At 34.5% G+C, this 23,066-nt stretch overlaps 1 protein-coding gene across 1 annotated transcript in view; it reads right to left on the bottom strand.

Annotated features, from left to right (window-relative positions):
* The window catches only part of LOC150100884 (protein O-glucosyltransferase 2-like), a 128,188-nt gene that overhangs the window by 23,267 nt on the left and 81,855 nt on the right, over window positions 1–23,066 (bottom strand). The window contains exon 6 of the mRNA XM_090401546.1: window positions 19,879–20,116. Coding sequence (XP_090257672.1) covers window positions 19,879–20,116 — 238 coding nt within the window. The remainder of the gene's footprint in view (window positions 1–19,878; window positions 20,117–23,066) is intronic.

Here is a 23,066-nt window from a genome sequence, read left to right on the forward strand (position 1 = left end):
CAAACAGAAGGACTTCAAGTCAACAGCTTATTTAGTTTACCCTTATCAGGGTAAAAAATCTCTTCTCAAATGTTTTTATAAAATCTGGACCCAGAAAGCAGGCTCTCAATAGTTAAAGTGTACAAAGCATTCATATTAGTTTATCAGTAACCATTTGTTTATACGTATAAATAGATATATATTATAATCCTGAAGATGGCTCTGACACTAAACACTGAATATTTATTTGAAATGAATTTATATTCTCTTGGGTGGTCTAGGTGAAGTCCAGATGTGTTTACAGTGAATATTAAAAGTATCACTTCAACATCTTAAAAAACATTGTTTTCTATTTTAATCATGCATAACTAGCTCTGAATAAAACAACTATTAATCTTAAATAAATCACAAGTCATTCAATTACTGAACAGTGTTTTTGTATTTAGGATAGTGTCCCTAAGAATACTCTAAAATTCTTGACTCAGTACAGTACAAAAGACAACAGTTATATAATCCACCTCACCAATTTACTCAGATCTTTCACAGATGTGAGCTACTGCTGTTTTAGATTCATCTAATTCTAATGTAAGTTTCTCAAGAATTCTCACAGCTTTTAGAACTAAGTCATATGAAGCAAATTCAAAGATTGTTGATAAACTTTATAACCACAAGTAGTTATTACAAGAAATTTGGTTTTAATTGGTTGTTAACAAAATATAAAAACGTATAAAGAAATATGGACTAATCACCACAAGAGATGAGTGGTTCTTTGTAGTAAACAAAGATAATAAGGAAATACAAACATCATAAAATAAATAACTGAGAGAGACCATTACAGTATTAGCAATCGAAGTCAGAGGAGACAGTGAAGTGTGGCATACGTTATCTGTTTTCTCACATTGTTTGAAGATAATGGAAACCAGACCTGCACACAATAGTCCAAGTGAGGTCTTATCAAGGCGTTGTAAAGAGGCAAAATGACATAATTTCATGTGAAGGTTCATTTCAGCATTAAAATTATCTTTTGAGTTGTATTTGCAATCTTGGCTACATGGCCCTGAACTCCAGCCTGCTATCTACTAACACTCCAAGATCCCTAGTCTGATCATTTCTTCAAGCATAATCCCACCAATATAATACAATATTGGATATCTAATCATGCAAAGTGTATGATTTTGCATTTACTGACATTGAAATGACACCCATTTTCCCATGTCCACAATTCCAGTCTATTCAAATCATTCTGCAAGTACTGTATATCAGCAGCATTCCTGATTATCCCACTATGAAAGCTGGTTAGATAAGGTAATCAGGAACAGGAATTATAAGAACAGGCTTTTTATATATAAGCCATGTTCTTATAAATTCTGACGTATAACAATGAAAACTGAGATTCAATCTTGCCAATGCTCTAGATATATTGTTCCCAGTATAAGAGAAAAAAGATTAACCACCACCACCATTCAATTTGTTTCAACTGTGATTTTAAGGTAATAAAAACAGAAATAAATCTCCTTTTTCTTGCATATAAAAAAAGTACAGCATTTCTCTTACACAATGAATGAGCCACTGCAAATTTTACAAAATATGAAAATCCTCCTAGGACTTCTTTTGCATACTCAAATTCTTCTTAAAAACACTAATTATTTCACTTATTTAGTACAACTGAGTCATTTATTCCACATACAAGGGAAAGTCAGTAACTAAGCAAACAAATGAATTGCAAGTGAATGTTTTTCAGTGCACATCACTAGGTAACAGTCCAGGATAATGATAATACATGTAATAGACATGCATGCACATGTTTTGTATTTACAGCAGTCTAAAAACGAACTCAATGACTGCAGGACAAGTTATGTTATTATCAGAGACTTCAACTATGGGGGCATACTGAAAGGGGGGAAATACATGGAAGAAAATAAATGAAATTTATGCAGCTACTATGATATAATTACTAAAACAGCATGCGATGGAAGAGATCCAAGTCCTTAGATTGCCGGACCTGTTGGTAACATCAAAGGATTTGTCCATATCTATGGTTTTTTTTGTTTTTTTTTATTTTAAATGTTGGGCCCATACACAGGAGGTTGATTGGTCAACCTATAGTACATTAGTATCATGTATGGGTGGTGGGATAGGAAAGGAGGAATTTGTTTACATTTGATTTGAATGACTTTAAATTGTATTCGTTGGGAAACACAACAGGTGGGAGACTGTTCCACAGTGCAGCAGTTGCAGGGATGAAGGAAAAGGAAAAGAAATGCGTTCTGTTTGTTTCTAGGTGTACTGTGAAGGGATGTTGTGCAGCAGCTGCATGTGTTACAATGAGCTTAGTACTGAGCAGGGGAAATATTGATGTTATTTCGGATGAGCATTTCCCATGGAAATATTTGTAGAATATACTTACTGCAGAGACCAAACGTCTGTATGAAAGTGGGGGGGAGTTGGTAAGGGATGGATCACTGATAAGTCTAATTGTCCTCTGTATTGAGTCGAGCATTTTGAGAGTTTTTAGGGGGCCCCCACCCCATATGTGGAAGCAGTATTCAATAGTTGGGCAGATTTGTGACTTGTATAATGTTAGTAGCTGTTCAGGGGTAAAGTAACGTCTTGAGCAGAAGAGAAATCCTAGTTTTTTGGAGGCCGAGGATGCAATGTTTGCGATATGTTTGTGCCAGGAGAGGTTTGACGTGAGGGTGATTCCGAGGAGCGAGATCTCAGGCTATCTGGAAATTTGGGCATCGTTGAAAAGGATACTGGGAAAAAGTTGTTCTTTTTTTTTTTTTTATGGGAAATAGTACAAAACTGGGTTTTGTTAGCGTTGAAATTTATGAGGTTATCCGAACCCCATTGTTGGATGGTGGTGATTGATGTTCTGTAGGATGAGGTGAGCTGTGTAGGGTAAGGTTTATCAAATGCAAGCGAGGAGTGTAGGGTGCTGTCATCTTCAAAACAGTGCATTGGGTTGGAGGTCAATTGCAGTAGGTCGTTGATGTACAGCAGAAACAGGGTTGGTGAGAGGACAGAACCTTGTGGAAACCCCAGCATTAATTGAGTGGTGCGAGGATAGGGAGCCATCCACCATCACACACAGTGAGCGTCCAGACAGAAAACTGGCAATCCACCTATAGAAGTCCTGGGTCAGACCGAATGTGATGGTAGTTTGCCTAGTAGGCCTTTGTGCCAGACTTTGGAGATATCTAGTGCAACCACTTGAGATTCGCCAACATTCTCCATAGCATTTGTCCAGAGATAGGTGATGTGAGTAGATCTCCTGTTGATCGGCAGTGGCAGAATTCGTACTGGCAGTCATTTATTTGGCGAGTAATTTTTAGTGGAACCAGTGGCATAGTAATTAAATAATAAAGTAACATGTAAAAATGAACAGTGATATCTTTAATTAGTAAAGGACATATTTCGTACTAAAATTAATAGTACATCTTCAGTGTCTGTAACAGTAATAGGAATGGAATACAGGCAAAACGTTCGGTGGATCACCTATTAAAATACAATTGTTACCGCATGCTAGGAAATAATAGAAATAACAAATTTAATCTATTAAGATAAATGGTGTTTTTTACATAAGATAAAAGTCTCCCAGATCTTTGAAAGAGAAATACAGTCATTTCTATTTAAATTCGGTCCGTGTAAGATAGTTTCACAACTTTCTTTGAATAAGCGTTCATATTTGAATCTGCATCTATGGAGGAGAACTGCTTTATCCTACTGGACACTATGAGTAGAGTCAATACTGTGTCAGACCAGACTTCAGAGGTTTGTTATAATCAATAGATTTTCTTGAAAAAATCAAGGATATAAAAATTACAGATTCTGAAATATTAGTCAGTTTTGACATCATTTCTCTGTTCACCAATATCCCATTAACCGACACAGTCAATTCTTTATATGAAGATTACCCTGCAGATATCGCAAGGATATTTGAATATGTCATCCACTCAGGTCATTTCAGTTGGAAAAACAAAATCTACAAACAAATTGAAGGTACTGCCATGGTAGCCCTCTGTCTCCATCTCTGGCAAACTACTATTTGAAACAATTCGAAGATACTATGTTCTCATCCATTCATCCTCAACCGCCTCTTTGATACTATGTCGATGATGTTTTTGCTGTTTAGCCACACACTGAAGATGAACTTTCCACTTTTCTACAACGGATAAATAACCTTCACCCATACATCCAATTCACTATGGAAAAAGAAAACTCTGGTACTTTATCATTTTTGGACATCCTCCTTACTAGAACGTCTTCAAGTACTTTATCTACAAGTGTCTTTCGAAAACCCACATTTACTAGCAGATACATTCACAAAACATCTGCGCACCACGTCTCGAAAATTTGGCATTCTTAAATCTCTAATTCATAGAGCATATAAAGTTTGCTCTTCCCCAATAATCTTTAATAAACAAGAACTTTCCTTCATTAAAAAGTTAATGGAATCAAATGATTACAACTCCAATCAAATCCAACAGATACTTGACTCTTATGTTCCAACACCTACAGTTTCTTCAACAGTCCACAGAGTTCCTATTCCGTACATTCCAGGAATCTCAGAACCTATAGGTAGAATTCTAAAAAAGTATCAATTGATTCTAACATATATTCCTATCAACAAAATTTCTTCTTTATTACCTTCTACAGAGGATAAACTGTCTTCTCTATCTTTGGCTGGCATTTACCAAATACCTTGCGAATGCAATGTCTCTTATTTTGGACAAACTGACTGTTCTTTGGAAAAAAAGAATAAAAGAACATCAATATTATATTGATTATAACAAACCTCTGAAGTCAGGTCTGGCACAGTATTGACTCTACTTATAATGTCCAGTGGGAGAAAGCAGTTCTCCTCCATAGATGTAGATTCAAATATGAACGCTTATTCAAAGAAAGTTGTGAAACTATCTTACACGGACCGAATTTAAATAGAAATGACTGTATTTCTCTCTCAAAGATCTGGGAGACTTTTATCTTATGTAAAAAACCATTTATCTTAATAGATTAAATTTGTTATTTCTATTATTTCCTAGCATGCGGCAACAATTGTATTTTAATAGGTGATCCACCGAACGTTTTGCCTGTATTCCATTTCTACTACTGTTACAGACACTGAAGATGTACTATTAATTTTAGTACGAAATATATGTCCTTTACTAATTAAAGATATCACTGTGGTTTTCATGTGTTACTTTATTATTTATTTGGCGAGTGTCTTCAAGATAGTGTAGGAGGTGAGAACTGATGATTTTTTCCATTACCTTTGACAGGACTGAGGTAAGCGAGATAGGGTGGTAATTGGATGGCAGTGACTTGTCACCCTTCTTGGGAATGGGCTAAATATAGGCCAATTTCCAGTTTGTGGAATAGATTCCAGTGGAGTAGGAGAGTATATATAGGTGACATAGGATAGGGGTCAGTTCTGGAGCACAATTTTTCAGAACAATTGGAGGAATGTCCATCAGGAAAGGAGACTTTGTGTCTAATTGGGACAGTATTTTTCTGATTTCATCCTGGCAAAAAAATATAGGGGGCATTGTATGTTGGGTGTCTGGAATGGTTGGGGGACATTTACCATCATCAGTTATGCATGCATTTGAAGCAAAGTATGAGGGCTAGTTTCCTGGTTTTTGCTCTTTTGAACTCTGTTTTGGAAACATTGATTGTTTTTTTGCATCTATTACGGGCTTCGGTGTAAGCTTTGAGGGAGGATGAGGTTCTTGATTTCAGCCAGTTGTAATATGTCTGGTGTTTCATCTCTACAGCCTTGGCACATCTTTTGGAGAACCAGGGTTTCGTTAAGGAATGGCAGTTCAGAGTGTTGTGTGGAATGTACGTATTCATGCCGGTGAGGATTACTTGAGTAATAAGCTCGGCGTATATATTTGGGTTGGAAGGCTGGAAGCAATAGTCCAACCATGGGAATGCAGCATAGAAGTTGTGGAGGCTGTCCCACTTGGCACTGTTATAGTGCCAAACTACTCTTGTATGGGAGTGTCTGTGTAAACGTTGTTGCATGGGGGAGGAGATGAGCACTAGGTTGTGGTCAGAATTGCCCAGGGGGCTCACTACTTTCACTGTGTATTTGGAGGGGTCAGTGGTGAGGAAGAGATCTAGGGTGTTTTGGGGAGTGGTTTGGGTTATCTGGTATTTTAGCTGGCATCTGGACGTGTAAGGTCGTTGGTGACGGCAAATGTTTCTGCATCTCCACCTGCAAGATCTGCACAACTGGAGGAGAAAAGCCAGCTAGTGTTGTGGACGTTACAATCTCCTAGAAGGATGATTTTGCTGTTGGGAAAGTGGGATTGGAGAAAGTAGACTTTTAGGGAGAGGAAATTAAAGAGCTCAGGGTGGTTGGTTGCATTGGGGGAGCGATAGAGGCAGCAGATGAATTGAACTGAGTGGGGAAGGGATATTTTCAACCAAAAAAGGTCAAAGTTGGGTGATTCTAGGGTAGGTGCTCTCTGGCAAGGTATGTCTAAGCGGATGTATGTGCAGACACCACCCTTGGGGCGAAAGTTGTTGAAGAGAGTAGTTTGGGAGGTTGAGATAAGTGGTGCTGTGGGGAGGTGAGATTTGGGTTTCTGCCAGGAAGAGTAGGTGGGGTTTGGTAGACTGTAGGTGGTAGTGGATACTATTCAGGTTGGAGTTTAGGCCATGGATGTTGGTGGAGTGGATGTGTAGGGTTTTGTGGGACGTTTGATGGACTGCATGGGTCTTGCACATTTCCTATGCGGTGCCTGCCTGCTGGTCTCCATGGTGGCTGCTAGTAGCATCACTTGGTATATAGAAAAAAGAAACAAGCATTCAGTTTTCTAAGCACCTATCAAATGTTTGAGCCATTCTTCCTTTAAAACAACTATCAGCCTTCATAGTTGATGAAGTTGGTCTTGAGTACTTATTACAGTTTTCTAAGTACCTATCAAATGTTTGAGCCATTCTTCCTTTAAAACAACTATCAGCCTTCATAGTTGATGAAGTTGGTCTTGAGTACTTATTACAGACATTTCAGTTCACCCTAAAAGTGTCGTTCTACTGAATTGAGACTAGCAGCTTGAAAGTCTGTTTTTTTTTCTCACATCATTTTCGCAAACTATAACAGCACCTGGAGAAAAAACTTTGTGTACTGTCATTTTGAAAGCTATGTGCATATCTGTTGGTATTCATCCTTCCAGACATTACAACTAAATTCAAATCGATACTAAGAAGAAATAACTCTTTTGTATTACACATCTGCTACCCAAGTTCACAGTTGGGGGGTGAAACATACAAACAAAAATGTATGAGTGCTCCATGTAACAGACTTGGACAGCAGTTACAACACTCTTTACACCACTGTAATATGTTGATTGTTATGGTTGGTATCTAGCTTATGAGCAGCTGCCCTACTGTAAAACCTGAAACTGTATAGTCATTAAATTGTCATATTCTACTACTAATCTGAACCCCTGTTTGAACTATGCTGATTGTTTTCCCAATTGAACTGCTGAAATTTCTGTACTACTCATCCCACCATCCTTCAGTACTTTGTTAGCTACCTGTGCATTTCTTGAATAAGGTAGCACCACTCACGTTTCCACTGGATGATAATTTTATTTAATAGTGTTAACTCAAAATGCCAGAAGAAAAAACGACAATTTAAATAAACCTGCTGCTTTTCACTATTTCAAACCAGCCTCAGGATGCAAACACTTGTGACAGAACAGAATTCACTAACAATCAAATGGCTGTTGGTGCTTTTTATTCTGTTCAAAATGGAGAAAAACTAATATTCTATCATTGTACCTTATAGGTGAATTTAGAGTAATTTACAGCTGTTGGACAGAAAGTGGTCTTAAAATGACTCTTTCACAAATTTTAGATAAATTAGGTGTTAAGGTATTCAAGCTCATGTTGCTCCTTGAAATATATAGCAAACTAAAAGCTTGCTATATATATATTCCTATATATTCTTAAGTTTTATATATGTTAAAGTTTTGAAGTGCACTTCAACTTTAAATTAATTTGTAAACTTTTTATGTGTTAGTGAGATTATGATCTAAAATTTGGTAAGCCACATGATAATGCAAAAAGATCATGCATCATTATAAAAGCAGCATCCTTCATCAGTTTTGGTTATAATAATCTTGTTACTGTAACTTTTTTTTAGAGCTAGCATTAATTTCTATGGATTATTGCTTTTTTTTTAGGGAGTGGTGTAGATTTGGTAAGGATGTTTGTATCCAAATGAAAAATGTTAGCAACTAAAGAAAGTAGATTGTAGATCTCATGTTCAACATTCACCATTATTTCTGATTTAGGTAGTACTCTGTATCTTAGTACAATAGCAAAATTATCAGCTTGAATGATGACAAACGATAGCTTCTTGGGCACTATGATCTGAACATAGCTGTATTTGGCAAACTGTATGCTGTTGAGGCTTTTGTTAAAAAGTTGTTTTCTTGTTATTGTATCCACGTTCTATATTTATTTATCTCTTTATACTTAATTTTAATCTTAAATCTAGGATTGTTTCCTCTTCGGATACTGGCGAATTTATATTTTGCTGCACCAGCCAGTATCCTATAGTAGAAAAGATCCTTACTCAGGGAGACAATACTAGATTCTTAACTTTCTTACCCAATATCTTACTTAACTGCCCTATAGATCTAGATTATTGCAGTCATGACCTAAATCTATATTTATATTCACTCACTAAATCCTTCCTGCCAAAATCAGGTTCTATTTTTATAAGTGGTAATTTGGAATTGTAATCAGGCATGACTCAGGTTCAGGAAAATATGACATGTTTATTGGAATATCTAAAACACAATACAAAATTCATACACTTAATTATGTTCAATACTAAATAAACTCGAACTAAGATATTAACACATTCGAACCAATTAAAACTTATAAGGCATGCTAAACACTGTAATTACGCATTGAGATACAAATCAAATGATAATAAGTTAAGCTAAATTCCTTCTAGCAGTGTATTACTCGTAAAAACAAACCATCAACCATTCTAATGTTACTGAGACTCTAAATTCTACCTTTCATATCACATACAAGTTACAAAATTTTCTCCTAAACAATTCTTCTTACTCACAAACGAGGTTAACTTTCTAAATAGCGACTGTCCACAGAGTTCCTTATTATAAAGTTCTTAATTTCATAATTGTAAACAATCTTCTTTCTTCTAATGAAGATTCACACAAAAGTAGAACAACAGCACCTTACCGACCTTTTTTTCTCCGCGTCGTTCTGCACCACATGTTTGTCTGGATATTTCTTATCTATTTTGGCTGTCTATGCGCCAAATTTTGCGTTTCAGGAACAACTCTATGGGGCTTTCCAGCGACTGCTTGATTCTGCAAGGACTGGAATTTTCTTCCTTCAGCTTTGCATAGAATCCAGCTTCATTTCTTTACGAACGCTCGCTGCCCGACATCACAGAATCCAACCCCCCCTTATGCAAAACTGCCCGCCAACTTCCGAACCACCCAACAGGAAAACAATACGATGAGTGATCAAGAAAAAGCCTCCTTGTTCCAGGCTCGACCCCCCCCCCCTTTTATACTCCTATAGAACGCCCTCTTTTTTAGCCCCTTTTTGCACATGAACCTTACTAATTTCACCCTTTTGCTTATCCTTTGTTTCTACGACGCTGATATACTCGGATTCATGGAATACATGGTTACGTGAATTTCCGAATAAGCTATACCCGCCAGCGTTATGCTGTACGCGTGTAACTTTAGGCCTTCCAGGAAATAATACTTAACAGCTTTATGATGACTCGCAATAGATTTTACATAGCTTAAGTAAGGCTTAAATTTAATTCACATTATCTCTTTTTAAAGACATGCAGAATGAAATCTTAAATCAATCACAATAGCTTAAATATAAGGTGTTTAAATAAAGAATACAAATTTTTACATAAAGTGAGGAAGTTTCACTTTTAATTACAACTGATGTGTAGGTATTACTCTATGTTTGCTATTTTTATTTGTTAGACCCTAAATGAATGATTTCTATCCAAGATTCCTTCATTTAGGATCTAACACTTTCAAATATTTCTGAAGAGATTTAAAGCCAATGGATATAATTTATGAAAAAAAAAAAAAAAGATGAAATAATGTCCCCCTCTTTCCTCTACATAAAACATTACAGCAAACTATTTCTATCCTCTATATCCAGAGTAGTACATCTGAAAAGTGTTAAATAAATATAATTTTACGCTAATTTTAAACCACACATCAAACTAGTAATCCTTCACCATCTGCCCAAGGGCATATTTCATTCATCCATTAACACATCTAGGAGTGTACATAATGATTGCAACAGACAAAGATCTGTTAACATCAGACCTGAAGAATTTATGTTCTTCAAGTCTGATACATAAATGCATATGTTACTGTCATTATGACAAGTCAAGAACTTCACACAGGATTTAATGAAGAAAACCATAGTACTATACAGACGCCATCACAAATTTTTGGAAACAGCATCAGCAATGAAGAATTTTACAAAAACATGTGCATTATTTATCAAATATTTGGACAATGGTCATTTTAAGACCACCTTCAATCTGACAACTATAAACTACTTTGAATTAGTTTTTTGTTCATTCTAATTTTGAATTCTTTCTAGAAATGCTGACTATTATTGCTTCATATTCTGTATAATAAAATCTAGCAAAATATCAGGAGTTAAATAATCATATTTATTTTACTTCTTGTAGTATTATGGAATTCATGCCAGGGATTTAGGTACATGTTATGCTTACCATGGGAACTCCCTTCACCATACCAGGCAGGCATATTTTCGCGAAGCTTATAATGACGTGTTAGTTCAACATTTTCTGTAGAATTTTAGAATTTGTAAACTGTCTTAATGATACAGAAAATCTCAAATGCAATTCAAACTGATTTCAAGTTGTATGTCTGTGTGTGCATCTTTATTTGTTTTACATAAACCATTTGCTTTCTGCATTATAAACATGCATTACCACATATTTTCTGCAACAGAAAACTAGAAAGAACATGTTAGGACATGTATTTAGCTAGATACTGTGTTTGGTGCCACAATAAAACTGTTTTGCTTGCATGTATGCAATACAGTATCTATGGAAGATCTGTTTGTCATTATGCAGGGCCATCTTCATTCCAGCTGTCTCTAATTATGCCAATTGTTGCAAAGTACAGAGACTAACTGTTTCTGTACTGTATGTGGTGATATAATAAAACTACTCTTTTTTCTTGGGTCTGCAGTACTGAATATAAATTCATCTATTCCTGAATAAAAATTAATCCACCCTACATATTACAAGAGGACTGCATCTGTCTCTCCAACAAAATACTTGCCTATGTAGTATATCTATTATTAATAAAATAGAAGAGTTGCTAGAGAAAAAAAAAAACACTTCTAATAAAGGATTCATGAATAGGATGATAATTCCAATGATGACTGGAAATTATGTATACATTACTATGTAAATAGTGTATATTGTTCATTAGTGAATAAAAGAAAATTCTCAGAAAACAAAATGAAATATAAACAAAACATAGAAATAAATAAATAACATGCACAACAAAATTGTACAAGATGATTTGCTGTTTTACCAAAGCACATGTATTTCTGCGACTCCTAGATGAATCACCTGACAACATTATTATTCATTGGATAATCTATTCCCTATAGGTTATTTACTGAAGTACCAACATATACAAATACTTTCTATTATTGGTTAGTTATTTATATTTCACAAGCAAATCTCTTTCCCTCTCCTCATAAGTTTTTAAAATTATATCCATTATAAAAGTCAACACGCAAGTTGAGATGTTATAACACCTTGCATGTAATTTGCAAATTACATACGAGGTCTTATAATAACAATTGCAAATTATTAATAATTCATTTGCCAGTAATGAAATTATTTCTGTTCACACCTGTTTTTAATCACCCTTACATTTGCCATTCTCATATAGCTCATTAATGGTGATTCACATATTTCACCTTTTAGTGATTCAAATATACTAACCAAATATAGAATTTGCTTTAATTATTGTTTTCTAATGTATCCTAAAACAAGTACATTCCTTTCCCTCCTCAGTGCAGATCTGGTTACAATCAGAGCACATGTCACGATATGTAGCACGTTCCGATACACAAACGGCAAACTGTACCGGGGAGATTATATATCCTCGATTATATGGTCATATGTCGGTCATATATTTATTAACAGTATTCTTTAACCTTTCTAATCTTTTTATCATCTTTATAATTTATTTTTATAATTATGTATATTGTACATAATGTCAAAAATAATACTGTACATACTGTACTGTAAACACAAAAATACAATCTAAAATGAATGTAAAAATTAATACAAATGAAATTTACAAAATCAATTTTTAATCTTTGCTTGTGCTGGGTTGTGGATCATCAGGGTCATGTTCTTGGGTTCAGGTAGGAGATTCTCTTGATGAGGAACATGCCGAGCTTTGAAACAGTTTGTTTCTTTTTTTCTTCATATATCTCACGATAACATCTTGAATGATACGTTCAACCTTTGTGAGTCGTTCGACATTAGGGTCCATTGTTTCTAAACTGGTGAGAGCTTTATTCAGTTGTGAAAAAGAATCTGATAAACTCTTTGCAGTGAATTTCTTTATTGGCTCCTCTTCTTCTTTCTCTCTCACTTTTTCTTCTGACACTCTTTGTGCTTCCAATTCAATCAACTCTTCATCCGAAAGTTCTTTTATTTCACAATCTAGAAACTCTTCTACGTCTTCTATTTCACATTCTAATTTAAGATTTTTTGCAAGTTTAACTATTTTTTCTGTAATCACTTCCAGTTCCTCTCCTTTTTCAAATCCTTCAAATGTATTCGCATAACATTTTAGACACTTTTTTCCAAATTCCGGACATACAATTCTTTGTTACACATTCCCATACGATCGAAATATTCTTGATACACTGAAGAATGTACTGCTTCCAAAAGTCTCGCAAAGATAAATCAGCATCAGAATCTATCACTTCGATGGCTTGTGCGAATGTCGTTCTGAGGTAGTGAGCCTTGAATGTTGAAATAGCACCCTGATTCATGGGTTGAATGAGAGCGGTTGTGTTAGGTGGCATAAAAACCACTCTAACATCATGTTGAAGGTTGTCCAGATGAGGAGGGTGGCCAGGGGCATTGCCCATAATCAATAAAATTTTAAAAGGGACACCTCTCTCCGCACAATATTCACAAGCCTAGGGAATAAAGCAGTTCGTGAGCCAGTCTTCGAACGGTGCCTGGGTCATCCAAGCTTTAGGGTTTGAATGGTAGTAAATGGACAGTGTGTGCTTGTTGATGTGCTTAAATGCACGAGAGTTTTCTGAACGATAAATGAGAAAAGGCTTCAGCTTAAAATCCGCGGCATTCCCACCAAGCACAAAGTCAACTGATCCTTAAAAGCTTTGAATCCTGGCATCCTTTTTGCTTCTTGGTGTATGTACGTATGATTAGGCAGGCGTTTCCATTGCAAGCCGGTTTCATCTACGTTAAATATTTGTTTGGTAGATAACCTTCTTCTTTGATTAAAGAGTTTAAACTATCAACAAATTTTTGGGCTTCATCTTCATCAACACTTCCTGCTCCTCCTGTGAAATGTACATTATGCAAAGCAAATCTTTTTTTTAAAACACTTAAACCATCCAGTACTAGCCTGAAAATCTTCTGCGTAATTGTCTCTGGCGTGTGATTTTAAACTCTGAAACAGACTTCTAGCCTTCGCTTGCACTGTGCAAAGGTTCATGGGCGAATTTTTCTGTATTAAATCTTCCATCCACATAACAATTTTTCAATTTCATGGATGGGTCCCTGTCATTGTTTGGTTAAAATTGTAGACTTCATAGGTGTGGAACCTTTCACAGCGTCCCGAATTCTTTCTTTGTCCTTAAGTATCGTCGATACCGTGGAATGCGATAACTTCAAGTCATGTGCTATCGTATTCACTTTCTTTCCGCCTCCATACTTCTGGATAACTTTCATTTTACACTCTAAATCAATAGTTTTCTTTGACTTCTTAGCTGGCATATCTGTAGATGAAGGCATTTTCCTTTTACTAGACATTTTATGGATAGTATTTCAGTAGAATTTTAATTAATACACCACACGCAACAGATGCTTGAAAGCGACTGAGTGTATGTGAGAGATAGTTATCGTACACGGGTTATCGTACTGTTAAACTGTGAATGAAGATATTTGGGAATTATAACTCTTCATTCACATTTAACATAATCTGCCATAACTTAAGCAAGACTTGTAAATATTATTTGATGTTAATTTCTTGCTTGTAAATTATTATTCATATAATTACTTTGAGTTTGTTTATTATTGTTTAATTATATAATTTTGAGATATGTATCAGTAATGAAAGAACTCTGTGTTAAAATGTCATTCAATTTATTTTATTTATTCCTGTGTTAATATTATAAGAAGCTGCGCAAATATATTATAAGAATTAGTATTTATCATATTTAAATGTATATTATATGAATTGTAAAATATCCTCTTATTTTGTTTCTGTACGTAAGAGTGATTTTATGTAATTCTTCTGATTGAATTTGATTGGCTGCTGAAGGAGAAACGGAGCTTGTTTTAGTCAGTGCGTGTTTAGAACATGAATGGCTGTGATATGGAGTGAAGCCAGTAGATGTAAGCTGAACTGGCTAGAACCGGATTTGGCAGGAAGAATGAACGATTTTAATTGGAAAATGACAGTAAAGAGAAGGAGTGAAGTAACAGGTGATTTGGGAAATGCCATAAATAGATTAAGAAAGGACCGGGAAATTAATAGGCAATTCGGAATATTTCTACGAAATTCTAAAATTACGACGGATTCCAATTGTTTTGAGGAAGAATAGTGCAAAGCTGAATTTAATGCATAGAAGAAAATAAGGAATAAGTAGATTACCTAAAACGAGTGCGTCATGACTTGTGAAGCTCTATGTTTAATATTTCAGTTATTATAGTGAAGATTTCTTTTGAATAGTGTTACTTCAAAGTAATAGTTAACTACAGTTTTAAATGTGCCTATAGTGAATCCAATGTGTAAAAGGTGTAACCCGGTAAGAGCAGTCTTTTATATTTCAACGTGAAGAAATAAGAGTGTTAGCTCCACCTGATATATCTTAACATTAAGTGTGGCGTTCTACTAAAAATAGCCAAAGTAAGGAGCTTTAAAGTGTTTCCCCCTTGAAATGATAACTGCCTCATAATTAAATTAAGTGTTTGTTGACTAAGAGAGAATTAGAGAATTCTACCTTAAGAATAATTACTGTAAAATTCTAGAACACTGAACTGTGTGAACCATTTTCAATTATTCAGAAGAATATAGAATTGACAGCTGAATGTTTGATGCCTAATGTTTTATGTTTGTTATGAGTATTTGAACTAAGTTGATGTATAAAAGAATTGAATTATCTCATTGAATAGAGACAAGTTGTGATAATAGTATTTAAGCGTTGAAGAATAAGATCTGAAAATTTAACTTTAATCTTTAAACCAAACTGAGTGGCTACTAGTGTCTCAGAGATATTTTGAATATTGTTCAATTAGATTATCTTGCTTAGAAATAAGCAAGCATTTATACTTAGATGTACATATTATATAACCCTGCATTAAATGTTTTGTTTTAATGAATTCAATTTGATGTTTGTCTGATTTTCTTTCATTGCACCACTCACAAAAAATTTATCGAACCTTGCTGAAGCCTTAAAAGATAATATTAACCTCTGCCTGTAGAAAAGTGAGATTGCAAAAGTTAGATGACGATTGATTTCTCTACAATATATAGACTAATCTGAATATAAGGTGGCACAGGATAATATAAATTTCTTTATATTCGGATCTGTATCAATCAACATCTGACAAATAAGAACCAGGAATTTAAAGAAATAAGTATAAGTTCAACTAACCTATATAAATGGATCTGTAAGCAAGAAAGGAGGACACAACAGTCCGCGCAGCTGCCTGATTTATTATTATTTTTTTTTTGTGGTCGTAAGTCGACAACCAGGTGTATATGAAAAGTAAATGCAGCGCAAGATTTTGCAAAATATAGTTTTTTTTTACATATTTATGTATTATTTGTTTAGATTTTAATTAGATTTTCATAATATTTTTATTCTTATACAGTGAAAGTAATATATTTATTGATCGGCGAATTTCCGGATTTCTGTTTCATTATAATTTTTATTCATTTTAACCTGGTTCAGAAATCCTGCTCAAATTCCATGACCAAACATGGAAACAACCCAAGTTACTTCAGACCTACAATAAGCAGTGCTGTGGTCTCACATCAGATGACGAAATTCATCTCTTACCTAAAAACAATTACAAACATCCATGCAAATTGCAATTTCAAATCCACAACTCATTGGTGGGAGAGGGCACTATCTAGTCAGTTGTTAATGACATGATATTTCTGATTACAGTTTATTTATGAATGGTTACTTATATCGCTTTGGGAGCATGCATATATATATATATATATATATATATATATATATATGGGAATAAATTTTTAACTTGGGTATATTGTATATTAGGATAACCAAGCAATTTTATATGCTTGGTTATTTTAGCACCTAATCCCAAGTATGCAAACAATTAAGTTTGCGCCTGAAACAAAGTTCAAGTCTAAAGATGGTACAACACCAGGGCAACTCATTGTAAAGGTGGGTAAAGCTTTGATCACTATTCTTAGTATTTTCCCATAATGTAAAGCACATCTCACTAGAAGATGTATACTGCAATGCATTATGGGTGGGGTCACTACCCAGACCGGTTTCAACCTTTTTTGAGGTCTCCTCAGTGAGTAGCTAGACCCTAAATACCAAGGTTTTAGTAATACAAAGCCTTATCAACTTTACCTATATAAGTTGCAACAAGGTGTATTAAGTTTTAATAAAAATCTCTGGAGGAGATATTGATGGGAATAAATTTTTAACTTGGGTATATTGTATATTAGGATAACCAAGCAATTTTATATGCTTGGTTATTTTAGCACCTAATCCCAAGTATGCAAACAATTAAGTTTGCGCCTGAAACAAAGTTCAAGTCTAAAGATGGTACAACACCAGGGCAACTCATTGTAAAGGTGGGTAAAGCTTTGATCACTATTCTTAGTATTTTCCCATAATGTAAAGCACATCTCACTAGAAGATGTATACTGCAATGCATTATGGGTGGGGTCACTACCCAGACCGGTTTCAACCTTTTTTGAGGTCTCCTCAGTGAGTAGCTAGACCCTAAATACCAAGGTTTTAGTAATACAAAGCCTTATCAACTTTACCTATATAAGTTGCAACAAGGTGTATTAAGTTTTAATAAAAATCTCTGGAGGAGATATTGATGGGAATAAATTTTTAACTTGGGTATATTGTATATTAGGATAACCAAGCAATTTTATATGCTTGGTTATTTTAGCACCTAAAATAACCTTGTTGCAACTTATATAGGTAAAGTTGATAAGGCTTTGTATTACTAAAACCTTGGTATTTAGGGTCTAGCTACTCACTGAGGAGACCTCAAAAAAGGTTGAAACCGGTCTGGGTAGTGACCCCACCCATAATGCATTGCAGTATACATCTTCTAGTGAGATGTGCTTTACATTATGGGAAAATACTAAGAATAGTGCTCAAAGCTTTACCCACCTTTACAATGAGTTGCCCTGGTGTTGTACCATCTTTAGACTTGAACTTTGTTTCAGGCGCAAACTTAATTGTTTGCATACTTGGGATTAGGTGCTAAAATAACCAAGCATATAAAATTGCTTGGTTATCCTAATATACAATATACCCAAGTTAAAAATTTATTCCCATCAATATCTCCTCCAGAGATTTTTATTAAAACTTAATACACCTTGTTGCAACTTATATAGGTAAAGTTGATAAGGCTTTGTATTACTAAAACCTTGGTATTTAGGGTCTAGCTACTCACTGAGGAGACCTCAAAAAAGGTTGAAACCGGTCTGGGTAGTGACCCCACCCATAATGCATTGCAGTATACATCTTCTAGTGAGATGTGCTTTACATTATGGGAAAATACTAAGAATAGTGATCAAAGCTTTACCCACCTTTACAATGAGTTGCCCTGGTGTTGTACCATCTTTAGACTTGAACTTTGTTTCAGGCGCAAACTTAATTGTTTGCATACTTGGGATTAGGTGCTAAAATAACCAAGCATATAAAATTGCTTGGTTATCCTAATATATATATATATATATATATATATATATATATATATGACAGAATGATCATTAACTCTGTTAACATACATAGTTTTATGAAGAATTGAATGACTAGAACCAAGATTTAAGTAAAAAAGTTTTAATATAAAAACACTACTAGTTTCGGCCTGTAACAGCCTTCTTCAGGTGACGAAAGAAAGAAAAAACACTAAACATTGAAGGTTAAAAGACTATGAACAACATAGACAGTCTCTATACATAATTAGATCCGTTAATTCCAAAGATCCGTTTCTTAATTAGCCACCCAAAACCTTGTCATCATCAACTCAAATACCCTGGTGTATATAAAATATTGTGTGATTGTGATATTCCTTATTTTGGGCAGAAAGACAAATCTGTCGAATTGCATATGGAAGAACACATGAGGGACATTACTTACAAGAGACAGCGAGCAAGTGCATTATCAAGTCATATCCTTTTCTCGGCTAATCCTAATGATGAAAACCAAAGTCACAAAGCCTGCTGGGAAAAATCTAACATCTTCCGTTGCAGTGATGAACTAGAGAGAAAAATCATGGAATCTAGAGAAATCATCTTCAATCCTGTTCATCTAAATAACAACTTGAGCTACAACCTCCCAGATAGTTATTCAGCTGTAATCATGTACTGGCATTCACGTGAGGCTGCAAGCACGCACTCTCCCAACAATGCAACAAAGAAAGAACAGCTTCAAATACAACTACAATGTTTTCATGCTAATGTAAACGTTGTTTCATGCTAATGTATAGAGACTGTCTATGTTGTTCATAGTCTTTTAACCTTCAATGTTTAGTGTTTTTTCTTTCTTTTATAATGTCACCTGAAGGAGGCTGTTACAGGCTGAAACTAGTAGTGTTTTTATGTTAAAACCTTTTTACTTAAATCTCGGTTCTAGTCATTCAATTCTTCATAAAACTACACACACACACACACACACACATACACATATCCCCCACTAAAGAAGACTAAATATAAAATTTCTTAGTGTTATGAAATACTGGTATTGAAGGGAAAAGATAATGACTAGTATTGCAGCCGCAGATAGCAATTTAGCTTATGCTGATTTACATCATCATGATAGCATTTATGTAATTTTATTATTATTTTCTTTAATATAATTACTCAAAAGTGCACTTATAATCTTGCACTAGCTCTGTAAATGATAACAGCGGTACAGCATATCTTTCATATGTAGGAAAAGTGGATTAATTTAAAAAATACACGTGTATTCAATAACTGAAACACGTCACCTAAATTAGTTCAGATAAAAAAGTATATCACGCCTGGATGGGTGTCTAAATGCACAGAACAGAAAAAACAGTGAACAGTTAGAAGGATAAATATTCTTAAATATCATGCCATTTCTCCTTAACTATTCTTAAATATTTTACTCCCTAATAACTATTCTAACTATTAATAGTTAGGATTATTTGAATTTTTAGAATATTAATAACTTTATACAGAACAAAACATTTCAGAAAGCTAAATATAATCGAAACATTAAATATTATATAAAATATTTCTTTTTTTTCCCCATACATATCTGCAAATAATTTTCGTGCGATTAATTTTCCCTTCGATGAATTGTCCGGACATGCCATATTACATTACAATAGATACTCACCTTAAAAAACTCAAAAAAAGAGATATGTTCAGCTTTTGGTCCAAACTCTTTTTCTTCATTGTGAAAAAAGAAAAAATTAGTCAGATTAGCATCGATTAAATCTGGGTACTTTCGTGATAGTTTTACTAGATCTAGTCTCTCTATGCGGCTGTCTCGGCCTCTCCAAAATCCTATATCAAGTTTCTCTTCCCACGGTGGTCCTGAATTACCTTGGACAGAAAGGATATCTAGAGTGACTCTGCCAAAACAAAAGGATAATAATTAATCACATTCATAAGAATTCAAATTAATATTAAAGTAAACAGAAATTTCTTCTTCCAGATGAATCATGATTCTCTTCCCAAGAGAAGCAAATAATGCTCTTTTGTAGCAATTCTTTCCACGTTGGTCAAAAAGTAAATTATACTTGACAAGAAACTAAATTCTTGTTTTAATCCTTCACCAAAAGCATGTGCAATAAAAGAAGTTGGATGTTGATATTCTCCATTGTTTCAAAAAGATTAAAGTAAGATTAAGGAATGATAATTTGATGGCCGACTTATTTCTTATTATTTGGGATGTGCTGGGTATATGCTTGCTTACATGCTATTAATAGAATTTAGATGAGAATGACAACATGTATAGGTGTTAAAGGTGGATCTTAATTTGAAAACACAAATTTTCAGTACAGTCTGAGGAGGAAATGTTATCTGGATCAGTACACATTTTTTGATATCAGACTAAGATTTCTCTGATGACTTTCTACATAAAAGAATGCCGGTGTCTGCTGTTAACACAACATCTTAATACCAAAGACAGAAATGAGTTAATGCAAATTTTTCATATTAAACTACATTCTTTTCCAAACAAGACAATGCAATATAACTCAAAAATTCATTATTATTTATTTTTTGTTGTTGTTTGCAAATTTAACTGATGTTAGTCTCTCCCATTATCAACTAAAAATAACAGAATATTATTACCACAGCAATATTAAGAGCTTACATAAAGTCAGTGCAAATATTTCACAATTTGTATATATACTTTTTAACACCATAAAATGTGGAAGATCAAAATGTTTAGTCATTTCATATGTGACCTACATAGCTGAAATTTTGCAAGTGCAATCAAAAGAAAACTCTTTAGAAACCTGAAATTTGAGTTTTGAAACTTTCAATTTAAATGTTATAAAATATTAATTTTTTTTGCATAGCTGCTCGAGATGTTACGCTCATTAGATCAAAGCATCTATCCCAGCATAGAAGATGTGTCAAAGATCTTTAATTAGGAAGTAACAGAATACATGATGTCAGATGCAAATCATTTGCAAATCTGCTTCTTCAGTTCAGAGATGAAAATCACCAAAGTAATTGATCCAGAAAACCTCTCATTGTCATTATCATGCAGCATTAGAGCATTTTAAACCAGCAACTCAGGACAACTGTGACAAAAGACCAGTCATGGCAGTTTAAGAAAAGGAATAAGATATAGCATGCCAGAAATATTGCATGCAATGTAAGTTGGACCTGGACACAAGGCCAGAAAGCTCTTCGAAATTGAGAAGACCATTTACGACAACATGGCCATCTCTATAACCACCTAAAAGATGGATATCTCTATGGTAGTGTTATCTATAAATAACTCCATATCTATAGATAACACTACCATAGAGATATCAATCTTTTAGGTGGTCATAGAGATGTCTTAAGTGCAGTCTCTTAAGCCGTCTCTATGACCACCTAAAAGATGGATATCTCCATGGTAGTGTTATCTATAGATATAGAATTATTTATAGATAACACTACCATAGAGATATCCATCTTTTAGGTCAGGGGTCTTCAACCTTTCAGACAGTGCAGTCATTGGCAAGTTCTTTGACAAGTCGTGACAGTTACCCCAGACAAACTGTTTTTTAAACACTTCCTTATTATTTGGGCACAGAATATCCCCAGCAACGATGAGACACTCTTTCACAAACTTTCTGTCCAAGAAGACTTTTGATTTTTTTAGGAATTTTTTCAGATATTACGTAACTTACCTTGATGCATGCTTCATTCTCTTTCCTCTGCCTTTTAAACGTACCCTTCTGGCATTTTAAATCAATTTGGAGACTGTTCACTTTGTCCACATGAAGCCGCCCTTGAAGGTGATCGAAATTGGATGCATGCTTTGTCTCACAGTGTTGTTTTATATTGTATTCTTTTGATACTGACACTGACTCGCAACAAATTAAACACACTGGCTTATTGTCGATCGGCACAAAAAAAAGTACAAATTGGGCCACTTTTCATTAAAAACCTGACAAGAATTACTTGATTTACACTTTTTACTCATAGACGCCATAGTGATGGAAGGTGAACCCAAAAAATGATCCAAAATGGCTGTGTAATGGTTATTATCTGAATGTCTCACACTAATGATAAAAGTCTGGCAATATAAAACCACAATAGACAATGGCTGACACGACGAACCTGTGTGAGGTTATACACGAATATCACAGTGTTCATGACTGACTGACTGACTGTGGATGAGATCCTCTTGTTTCTATATGAAAATAGCGAAGTATCGAGAACCTTCAAGATGTATCTGGAAGGAACTAGACAGCGCACTCGAACGAACTACTGCTTCAGCCATCTACCTGTAACGTTATTAGTACTAGTACTTAAGTATGCTTGGCACTGGTAGATGGCTGAAGAAGCATGTCTATTTAATATTTATTTTTATAGGATTTTATGTAAAGTATCAAATGCTTGTGAATCTGGAAAGCATCTTACAATTTTAAATACCGCGGTATAGCTTAGTGGCCTGCGAGCTTCATTGAAATTATTTTTTATTTAATCGTGTTCTAATGTTAAGTAGTTATTTTTTCAAAATGGCTGACAGGCCATGCATTGAAGACCCCTGTTTTAGGTGGTCATAGAGATGGCCATGTTGTCATAAATGGTCTTCTCAATTTCTAAGAGCTTTCTGATTTAGCATTTATGACTACCATGGAGCATAAATGCTACTGGTACTCAAACTGAAGTGAATCTTACCATAATATAGAGAAATATCCATTTCCTAGGATGCATGCCTACACAACTATTCACTACAAAATTCATCACAGGGAAAATTCTTCAAGAGAAAATTTAAATAATACTTGATAACATATATCAAAAACAAATGCAAAACAAGAGATATTTTAGAACACCGTTTCTTTCTATATTGCT

The sequence above is a fragment of the Typopeltis vanoorti genome, chromosome 12, assembly GCF_054136105.1.
Source record: "Typopeltis vanoorti isolate ZY-2024b chromosome 12, IOZ_Tvanoo_1.0, whole genome shotgun sequence".
Taxonomy (NCBI): Eukaryota; Metazoa; Arthropoda; class Arachnida; order Uropygi; family Thelyphonidae; genus Typopeltis; species Typopeltis vanoorti.